An 11,062-nucleotide genomic window follows, 5' to 3' on the forward strand; every position below is an offset into this window, starting at 1 on the left:
GCATCTGTTGTGAGTTGAAACTCTTTATTGAAATATGGGTATTGTAAAATGACTTCTGTCGAAATGAGGGTGTTCTTGAGTTTTTTGAAAGCTGCTATTGCCTCTGGGTTAAGGTGAATGTTTTTTTTTGTTCGAGTTGTTTTTGCATATGCGACCATCTTCCCCTCTTAATAATGAGGTAAGTGGTTTAGCTAGCATTGCATAGTCCTTTATGAATCTTCTATAGTAACCGGATAATCCTAGGAAGGATCTGAGATCCTTTAATGTTTTCGGACAAGGATACTTAGAAATGGCTTCTACCTTTGCAGGATTTGTTTCTATGCCTCTATCGGAAATAATAAATCCTAAATATTCTACTCGCATTTGTCGAGTTGGCATTTAATATTGGCTTGTTCAAGGGTATCGAATATGGTCGCAAGATTGTTAGCATGTGTTTCTTCGTCGTTCCCAAAAATAATTGTGTCGTCAATATAAATATAGCAGATTTCACCAATATGTGGTCGAAGGATATCATCAAGGGTGCGTTGGAATATTGGTGGTGCATTTTTTAATCCAAAGGGGAGACGTATGAATTCGTATTTACCGTTGTTGATGGAGAATGCAGTTTTTTCGATATCTGATTTTTTTTTACAGAATTTGATGGAAACCACTTTTAAGATCTAGTACTGAAAAGGACTTGTTGTTTCCTAGTTGTGCTAAAACTTCATTTATATTTTGAATGGAATATTTATCAGCAGTAATAACTAGATTTAGTTTCCTGTAATCGATAACTACTCTGAATTTTTTCTTTTGAGAGGCATCCATTTTTTCGGAACCAGCCATACGGGGGAATACGTAAGGGGACCGAGATAGTCTAATTATCCCGTCATCTAGTGGTTCTTTTATTTGTTTCTCTTCTTCTGTTTTGGATCCCACTGGTAAGGGGTAACATCGTGAATAAACTGGAGTATCAGAGGTGGTGCGGATATCTGCTTTAATGTTTGTGGTGTAAGTAAGTTTTCTGTTTGGATCTGCGAACAAATTAGAGTGCGTTTTAAAGAGATTTTCGAGGGTTAGTTTTTGTGTTTCTGTTAGGTGTTCTGTCCTATTAAATATGACATTCACTGCTTCCAGGAATTGTTCCTTTATCGGAATAACTTGACCATTGTTTATTGTTGGTGTTCGTTTTTTTTATGTCGATGACTGCCCCTAATTCTTTGAGATAGTCATTTCCTAGTATGGCGTCAAATGATTTTAAGGTGGGTAACAGAAAAAATGTTACATTAATATAAGGGATATTGAAAAGGTTTGCAATTTTATGGTGTGTTATTTTTATGCTGCCATAATAGCGTTAAAAGGTTTTTGGTTTAAAATTGGGCTATTAACATGTTGGGGTTGAATATAACTTTTATTAGAGCCGGTATCTACTAAGATTTTTTAGGTCTGTCCACTCCACAATCTACACTCTATGTAGGGTAGTGAGGAGTTTTTATATCCGATACTCAAAATGGGTATTGGGGTATATTAGATTTGTGGTAAAAGTGGATGTGTGTAACGTCCGACCCCATAAAGTATATGTATTCTTGATCAGCATCAATAGCCGAGTCGATTTATCCCTGTCTGTCTGTCCGTCCGTCCGTCTGACCGTCCGTCCGTCCGTCTGTCCATTCCCGCTGAAGGCAGCGCCTAGTGCTCAAAGACTATAAGAGCTAGAGCAACGATGTTTTGGATCCAGACTTCTGTGATATGTCACTGCTACAAAAATATTTCAAAACTTCACCCCGCCCATTTCCGCCCCCACAAAGGGTGAAAGTCTGTGGCATCCACAAATTCGAAGATACGGGAAAACTGAAAACGAATGAAGTGTACTTCTGTGACTGTCCCTCGACAGGCCCGTGAAAATACCCGTTCGACAGATCCAATGTGGTAAATACCCTTGCTCCTTCTAACTTTTCGATAACACAATCCATTTTCACCATTGCAATGGGCCTACTTTTACCATTCGAGTGAATGTTTGTAAATTTCTTTTCGTTAATGCTTATCGTATCGTTCCAGGACTTTAGTAAGTACGTGCCCTTTAGTTTTTCATAGCCGTCTTGCCATGTTATTGTTCCGTTGAAGTTATTTAGGAGGAGTGAGTCGAAATCTATTTCTTCTATAGGTTCGATGTGTTCTGCATTGCTGTAGTTACACGAGGGATCTTTCCCTATCATTAATCTGCTAATACAGTTATCGTGGTTTAAGTTGATTACATTATTTGTTGTGCAAATTTTTACGTTATTGTAGTCTTTACATGGTTTATTAATTCCATAAGTGTTCAATTCGTTAATAAATATTTCTTGGAAAGGTAAATTAACAAAGAGGTTTCTTCGGACGACAGGTCGAATGATGATATCTTTATAGGTTTCTTTTTCTAAGTTAGGGATCTTAATAATATAGAGTAGTGTGTTTTTATTATATAAAATTGAGACGTCTGCAAATCCAAGCATTTCTTCTACTGAATTGAGTGGGGTTAGTAATTCTTCAAAGTTTTCTTTAATTGTCTCTAATTCATTTTCGTTAAGAAAGAATGTGTTTACTATATTTATTTTTGCCCATTGAATTGCATATTTTACATTAATTAGCTCTTCTTTTATAAGTCGGGCCTGAATTTCTAAACTGATGGCTATTTCGCATTGTCTTTCTTTATTGTATTCAAGAGTCTATTATTTATTTCTGTAAGTATGTTTATTCGTTTCTCAAATTGTGTATTTATTACTATTTGCTTATTATAATTTCAAATGATATCATTAAGATTATTTTGGATCATATTTAGAACCGCATGATCGGGACTTCCGGCTATATATTTCAATGCCGATCATATCTATAGATCTACTGTGTCGAGTGGGTGTAAGTGTATTTAATATAATGTAAGTTTGGTTTATTTCATGGTCCAAGGTATTATAAAAAACATTATTTTTTTAGGTATTTTTCTATATACCAACGAGTTTGGTCTAGCGTTTGTTTTATTAGAGTTAAATCTATGACATGAATTAGTTTTGTATGTTCTGAGGTTAGTTTGAATGGTTAAAACATGGCATTCGGTATAGTTAGTTTTTTCGATAGATCCAGCTACTAATTGTAAGAGGAGAAATGATGTTATCGATCTGGAAGAGAATGAAGAGTATCGAAAAAGGTTTTTTCGGGTATTTTCCGTTTCGTGGTGCTATAATCGGATGGAACCCGCAATCGGATAAATCTTTGGGTTTTGGGTGTAGTTATTTCATATAATATAACCTTTAGTCATTTTAATACGGACATGGACATGGACCTATGAATATCGGACAGTTATGAACTTTTTATGATAGGTTACGTTAACCCGGACGGCCCTTAGCGGGCCACGCATAGGCCAATCTGGCCCTTAGTTATCCGGATAGGGGGGGGGGGGTTTTAAGTCTCCGAGAATCGAGGTGTTTTTAGCGTAGGCCAGCAGTTCCTGTGGCGTCCTTTTGGAGGCATCTTCCAGTGATGCCAGCACTGGGGCGCCCAGGTATCTCCTCCTTGCCCTTGAGAGAGACAACTGTCTCTGTTGGTGATGCCTAGCTTAGCTGCATGTGCAGCAGCCAGACAGTGACCTGTAAGTATTCCCACTAGCAATCTACAGTCCTTTCGTGGTAGGTGCAGTAGGTAGTGGCCAAGTTTCTCATTGCGTTCCTTGCACATTATCTTCGAGGTTCTGCAGGTGGTGGTACTGTTCCACCTGTTATCAGTCTGTGTTCTAGCCTGCTTCTCTAGGTCGCATTGCAGCGTTCTAAGGGAGACAGGCACGTTTTCGGTGTTCCTATTCTCCAGCTCGACGCCTTCCTTAGCTAGTACGTCCGCCGCTTCGTTTCCTTCGATGCCCTGGTGGCTGGGAACCCAATAGATCCGCACTGTCCTTGTCGTGCTTAGGATGTCGACTGCATGGATCTTATCGCCGCTTGGCTGTCGACGAATAGGTTGACCGCATCGTGTGCTCGTTCTGTTAGGAGAGCGACCTCCGCTGCCTTCCCGATGGCAAAAACTTCTGCCTGAAATATGCTGCATTGGTCCGGTAGCTTATACGACAACCTTATCTCAGGGTCTGTACAGTATAGGCCCGCTCCTACTCCTCCGTCCATCTTGGAGCCGTCTGTGTATATATTGAGGTGCTCAGTTTGGTCCCTTCCAACTTTCCAGTCTTCATGTCCCAAAAATGTGGTTGTTTTGACGTCAAGGCAAGTTCGGGGGGTCATGTAATCAGTTGATCTGGTCATGTCCCTGACAATTGAACTGTGCCCGTATCCTTGTATCGTTAGGTTTCCTGATGCTATAAGGCGTCGTGCTGCCTTTCCCGCAATCAGGCGAGCGTGTATGTCTAGGGGGTCGATTCCGAGTACAGTTTCGAGTGCTTTTGTTGGGGTTGACCTCAGCGCCCCTGTAATACAGAGCAGAGCCTGTCGCTGAGTCTTTTCCATAAGCTTATGGTATGTCTTCTTTTCAATAGCCTGCCACCACACTAAGGCTCCATACAGCAGAGTTGGTCGCACCACCGAGATGTAGATCCAGTGAATTAGAGCAGGTGACAGCCCCCATGTGCTGCTGAGCATCTTCTTGGATGCATAAAGCGCAATGGTAGCCTTCTTCACCCTTTCCACTACATTGGGCCTCCATGCCAGCTTGCTGTCCAGTACTGTGCCTAGGTATTTCACCTGCGATTTTGGAGTCAGCCTAGTTTGGTCAATTTTCGGGGGGGTCTATATCGGTACCTTGTACCTCTTGGTAAAGAGGATGAGGTCCGTCTTGTCCGCGTTGATACTGAGTCCTACCTCTTCCGCCCACTCACGTATCTCCCTGAGTGTACGTTCCATTATGGAGCTGAGGGGCGATGGACATACACCCGTAATAAGTATGCTTATGTCGTCTGCATAAGCTGTTATTTTTGGGGCCTTCCTGTCAAATCTCTTAATGAGGTCGTCGACCACCAAATTCCACAGTAGTGGCGACAGGACTCCACCTTGAGGTGTGCCTCTGTGTGCCCCCTTTACCATGGAAGCGGTGCCCCACTCCGATTGCACCCGTCTACAACTGACGAGGTTTTCGATCCAGACGTTGATTGCAGGGTGTATGTTATTCGCTTCTAGGCGACTTGTTATTGCGGTTGTTGCCACGTTGTTGAATGCTTCTGAGATGTCCACAAATGCTCCCAAAGCATACTTTTTGTTGTGAAGGGCGCTCTCGATGGTGGCTACTAGCGAGTGTAGTGCCGTCTCCACTGATTTCCCCTTGGTGTAGGCGTGTTGGTTTTTTGACATCAGTCCCCCTACCTCGTTCTGTAGTGGCCAGTGAAGCAAACCCAGATTAAATTCCCTAATAATTTCCCAGATATAAAGCAGATTCAAATCACGCGCCAACTTGATTAGTTCGAACACCAAGGCTTTAAAAACAGCTACTTCGAATATGGAGCTTTAATTGCTCGAATGTTATTTTTCGTCTCTCGAGACCGAATTCTATGGAAGGGTCCCGTTAAAGCTCGTCTATGCCGCTTAAGCCGACAGCGACGGTGAACACGCGGATCAATTCCATTTTTCTCCCAAAACACTTCGGTTGTGCCTGTGCCAATAGTGCCAAACTCTAGTGGAAGTCCACGTGTCCCTGTATTACATAATACATACCAAATTACATAACTGCAAGTCGGCGGAGAATCGACTAAAAAGCAAGATCAAGCTATATTGTGTGGTGAAAGTGCAAAGTGCTACGTAGAGAAAAAGAAGGTGATTATAGAGGAAAGCAGGTTTGGTACATTCACTGAATTCCGAATCTATTACAGAATCTCTTGGTCACTGGAGGTCTGCCGTGCTTTGGCGCTCTCACGCCTAAACCCCCCACGCAACCTCCAGTGTCTTATTTTTGGCCGCTTCGAATTACCAGCGTTTCCGTTGTACGGACGATCTGCATCGACTTTTGAATGCCCTCTAATCGTATCTTGCGAGATGCAACTCAACATCCTTGATGCGGAATCGACAACGGCTAGGAATTAAAGTGGAAATTTATGTCAGCTAAAATTGTGCAAAAGATGTGAATACAAGATCAGGAATCGGAATCTAGGGTGACCTGTGTCGTGGACAACATGTGATCATCGATTCGTGAGTACGAACATACCCGCGAAATAGCAGGGTATAGCAGCGGTGCAGCGTAATGAAAGGGAGAGCGTGATAACTCACACGCCAAGAGCGAGCTTTCGTTCGAAGAGAATTCGGACATATGCGTGCGTATGCACACACATATAAACGTGCATTAATTTGATCATCGACATTCTCTTTGCTTTGTCTTGTTTTTTTCTTTTGCTTGCATTCTTGTGTTTGCACTTCAATTAAATTTGACTTTAAATGTAAAATCATATAAACATATACATTTATTTAAGGAATATCTTTCCTATAGAATTAATTTCTTTATCTTATGTCTTAAGTTCCTTTCCTAATTAACTCAATGTTAAGCCTTGATTAACTCTGGCAATGTCGGCCAAAATATCATTCTTTAATTCTTTACTATTTTTATATAATTAATATTGTTCCACAGCAACGAGCTCGTCAAGGAAAGTGTTTGAATTTGGTAATGATCATTAGTTTTGTATTGAATGGAAATGTTGACCTTCGTGAGTAAAAAGGCTCAGTTTTGCTATGAATTGTATTTTATATTCTTAAGTTAATGAACCTTTTGTTATATATGAATCTTTTGAATCTTGATTAATAGAACTATTTTGAATTAACATGAATTTGGAATAAATAACAACCATTCTGTCTGAGTACATAATGCCAATGATACATCGAGTGTAATAATGCAGCGGTAGTTACGTTAGGGGCCATGCCAACATCGTTCCACGCATTGCCGAAGGTAGGGAGGGTATAGAGGAACTAGTGATCTCCTACACCTAGGATCACTAAATTAAATACGCGACTACCGGATTCCTTCTTGCCATCTATGCCGACCGGGGTTTGATTACATTTGTTTTTTTTTGTGTTTTGACCAAAGTAGATTCTGTGTAAGTGCACTTAAATTTTTATAATATGGCGAGAACAAGGAAGTATAGGGATAGGAAAGACCCCGACCCCATCCGGCGAGCTGAGCCCAGAGCGCAGTATAGTGCACTAACCCCGATTCCCTTTCCTGCTGAGGCTGCATTGCCAACAAGATTTAACCAGCCCGTAGCCGTAACATTATAGTTCCTGATGTGTAAATCCAACAGCTTTTCTAGTGTTTTTAGTAGAAAGGAGGTAAGGCTTATCAGTCTGTAATCCTTGGGACTCACGTGGCTGCACTTTCCTGCCTTAGGGGGGAAGACAACTCTCTGAAGAATTCCTTGAGGTTGTTCCTTTGGAGAGAGAGATCTCGGTTCCACCAGAGTGGCTTGGACCTCCACTTCGTTCTCGAGGGTTTGTACGATGCATGGTAGGCGTTCAGTAACTCGTTGGATAGGGTCTTTACGGACTTCTATATATCCTCCGCGGATTTCACTGAGCCCGGATTCGCGAGCTTCGAAGTAACAGTCTTTTTAAACTTTACCCAGTTTTTGTTTCGGGGGTTTTTATAGACTGTTATCTTCGAAGAGTGTTTGAATTCGCACTTGAACTGAACGTACTTATGGTCTGAGAAGGATGGTCTTTTGAGGACTCTCCAGTCAGATACCAAGGTACTCTTTCCCGTGACAAGAGTTAGGTCTAGCACGTTTGACGAGGTGGGACCCACGAAAGTGTGTTCCTGCCCCACGTTTGCTACATCTAAGTTAGTGAATAAGATAAAGTCTAGGAGTGACTCACCTCTATCGTTGGTGTCAGGGCTTCCCCACACATTGTGATGGGCGTTGGCGTCTACACCGATGAGGGGTTGGAGATTTTTGGAGCCGGCTTCTGTCACCAGACTCCTAAGTTCTTCCGGTGGGGCGGGCCTGTCGTGTGCTATGTAGCAGGAAGCTGCCATTAGTCGCTTTTCCTCGCTCTCCAGCATCACCACCGTCAGGTCATCCGTGCTGTAATGAGACATAAGATGAGCATGGATTCCCTTCCGTACGGCGGTTCGGTTCCTGCTTACCGATGTTGAGTAGAGAAGGCTGTAATTTGAGGACTTTAGTCCGGCCACAGAGTTGCCTGACGCAATCCACGGCCTGGTCTAAAGCTATGTCGGCGGGCCCTTGCTCCAAGGCAATGAGGAGCTCCGCCGACGCTACCTTGCTTTTATGGAGATTGAGTGGCAGCACCCTTAGTGTCATGGGTGGCTAACTCAACCTCGCACGACGGGTTGACTATGATTGTCAGGTCACCGTCACCGTTCTCCTCCTCCTCCGAGTCGTCCAGCGCCCAGACCCTGGGCGGCCTCCACTATGGACTCCAGACCTAGGTCCTTCTCGACCTCGCCTGCCTGGAGGGTGTGCGCATCTTTATCCTCGGGGTGGCGCTTTTTCAGCCGTAGGTATACGCTACCTACGCCCCACGCCATCTTCCCGAACTTGGGATACAGGATGTCCTCCGCCTCCTTGCTGATCTGGAGGATCACGTGCTGGCCCCCCTCGTTGGGTAGTGGGCTACCGGCATGCAGAACCTTCCAGTCACCCGTTGGCACGTCCGGATTTTGCCTCTGCAGCAGCTTCAGTGCTCGCTCTCCCTGGACAGCAATGTGGAAGAGCACCTTCGCCTTTGGTATGGACGGAATCAGCTCCCTGTCTACCACCTCCAGCTTGGTCCCCTCCCACAGAGCTTCCAGTAGGGGCACCTTCTGCACCAGCCACTGCCGCGTTGGGTCGTCGTTGCACTTGAGGATTTTGACCCCGTTCAGCCATCCCGCTCCATCGAACGTGGGTATGGGAGCGCTAGGGTCCTCCTCCATTCGCGAGAACAGTGCCTCGACGAGCTGCGCGTGGACTAACTTCCACTGCGCCACCGTCATCTTCCCGTTTTAATCGCTACGATCGAGCTTTGCCTCTTGGTGGCCAACATCTCCCCCACCTTGTTGGCGAATCCACCGTTTGTTGCCTTCATCTGGGGCAACTGCGCGTAGTGTTCGCGGCCCTCCTGTACCCGTTACTCAGCCCAGGCTAGCTTGGACTTCTCCTCTTGGGAGGGACTTGAGGGACGCCTTATACTGAGCTTTTGCCTTCATCCCCTCCCTGGAACGCTTCGGCCCTTCCCTACGCAGGGAGCTGGTACCTGGTTCCGGCGAGCGGAGAAGGCTTTCCTCTTCGGTCTTGCTAGGTCTCCAGGTCCGAGTCTGCATCGGCCGTTGTCGATGCGCGGCTCACCCTGCAACGCGTCGTTTTGGTGGCAGTAGTATTACAACTGACATGACCTGCTCCCGCCATGCCCAAGGTGTGACCGCTGGCGACACGCAGAGAGGATTGCTCCTCCCCGTGCCCGCCGGTGGTAGCAGTCACGCTTTCCACCGACGTTTGGGTTGACATCCCAACCCGTGCTTGCTCCTTATCTGCCTCCATATTTGGCCCGAAGGTCCATACCGGTTAATGTTTTTCGGGGGGACCACCCCCTAGCGTTTTATGCCTGGCCGCCAGACACCTCTAGCCATGGCCTTGGTTCAGTTCCCCCGACTTTAGATAGGGAAGACGATGGACCATAGCCTTAGCTAGACACTGCATTGCCCAGCAGGCACCCTCGTGGAGGGTTCAGCTAGAGGGTTTTTGCCAGCCACTTTTTATGTTACTTTTGTGAACAATTTTCCCTGACACAGTTTTTATTTTCGTGTTATTGTCTTCTTTTACTATTTCCTTTTTAAATCTTGGAAACAATTTTTGATCCTTACCGTGTGTCTATTTTTACGAATATTTCTTGACCTGGCGAGTATTGTATTATCGGTTTTTTTTTCTTGTTGTGATTTTTTAAATCGAAGTCCTGTTTATTTTTAAGTTTGTCAATATTATTTTGTCGGCTTATTTCGTATAGATCAGGATTTGTTTTGGCGTTCCTACCAAAGAACACTTCTAACGGGTTTCTGTTTGTTACTGAGTGTACCGAGGAATTGTATTCGTAAATAGCTCGATTTAGTAATTCTTGAAATGTGCTATAGATTCCTTTACTTTTTAAACACCGCATTATTTCTGAGAGGGTTGAATGGAATCTTTCTACTTGTCCGTTTACTGAGCTTTTGTAGGGTGGGGCTGTAAATATCTGAATTCCCAATTGGTCTTTCATCATAAACGTTATGGAAGCTGAATTTAAGGATTTTTCGTTATCAATTACTACATTTTTTGGTACGCCGAAATAAAGCAGAATATCATGCAGGCATGGTTTTATATCTTCGATGGATTTGGATTTGATGATTCTTCCTTGGGATAATATGGAAAATTTGTTTATTGCTGTCAAAACTAAATTTCTTTCTGTGGAATAAATATCAACGTGAATAGTGTGACCTGGATATTGTAATATTGGTGTTTCCACGATTTCGGGATTAGTGGGGTGTCTGTCGTATTTTACTTCCTCTCAAATCTGGCACTGCTTTACTATAGTGGAAATTTTCTGTTTCATTTTTGGAAAATAAAATTTTTCGATGAGTTGTTTTTGATTTTCTACGGCACTCCTGTGGGCTCTATTGTGAACTTTTAAGATCTCTTCTTGTTGTTGGCCTTCCTTACTTAAGTCTTCTAATCTACTTTGTGTGAATCTAACTTTGTATTAGAAGAAATTTAATGGGTATATATCTTGGATTTGTCCCGTAATGTGTTCGGTTGTTTGAATTCCATTGATAACTTAGGGGTTAAGGTATTTTTTTAATATTTGTAATAAATCAGCTTCGGTGAATGTGTTTTGTGTAATTTCGTGTCGAGGAAATCTTGGAAATGGTATACTAAATTTGTAATTAATTTCGTTTCCTGGAATAATAAAGATTTGGTTTTTAAAAGCATTTATTGGTATTTCCATACTATGAATTAACCTTTCGGAGGAACTTTGGCTACTATGTTGTGTCGAGATGGAGTTTATCTCCTTGATTCTGGACAAAGAGGCAGCTACTACATTGGCTTTTCCTGGTTTGTAGATTAGCTGATAGTCGTACTGTTCCAAAAATGTTCTCCATCGTTTTATTC

At 43.3% G+C, this 11,062-nt stretch overlaps 1 protein-coding gene across 1 annotated transcript; it reads right to left on the reverse strand.

Annotated features, from left to right (window-relative positions):
- Nucleotides 1–7,805: 7,805 nt before the first annotated feature.
- LOC117185437 (uncharacterized) lies at nt 7,806–9,340 on the reverse strand. The gene is made up of 2 exons (XM_033385673.1): nt 8,065–9,340; nt 7,806–8,002 (listed from the first exon to the last, which is right to left on the reverse strand). The coding sequence occupies exon 1, from the start codon at nt 8,914–8,916 to the stop codon at nt 8,296–8,298; it is 621 nt and encodes a 206-aa protein (XP_033241564.1). The 5' UTR covers nt 8,917–9,340; the 3' UTR covers nt 7,806–8,002; nt 8,065–8,295.
- Nucleotides 9,341–11,062: the final 1,722 nt, after the last annotated feature.

This window comes from Drosophila pseudoobscura, unplaced genomic scaffold (genome assembly GCF_009870125.1).
Source record: "Drosophila pseudoobscura strain MV-25-SWS-2005 unplaced genomic scaffold, UCI_Dpse_MV25 Unplacedtig00000077, whole genome shotgun sequence".
NCBI lineage: Eukaryota > Metazoa > Arthropoda > Insecta > Diptera > Drosophilidae > Drosophila > Drosophila pseudoobscura.

Bases quoted from the DNA above. Each gene is read 5' to 3' on its own strand.
- LOC117185437 (XM_033385673.1), bottom strand. From the start codon at position 8,916: ATGACGGTGGCGCAGTGGAAGTTAGTCCACGCGCAGCTCGTCGAGGCA.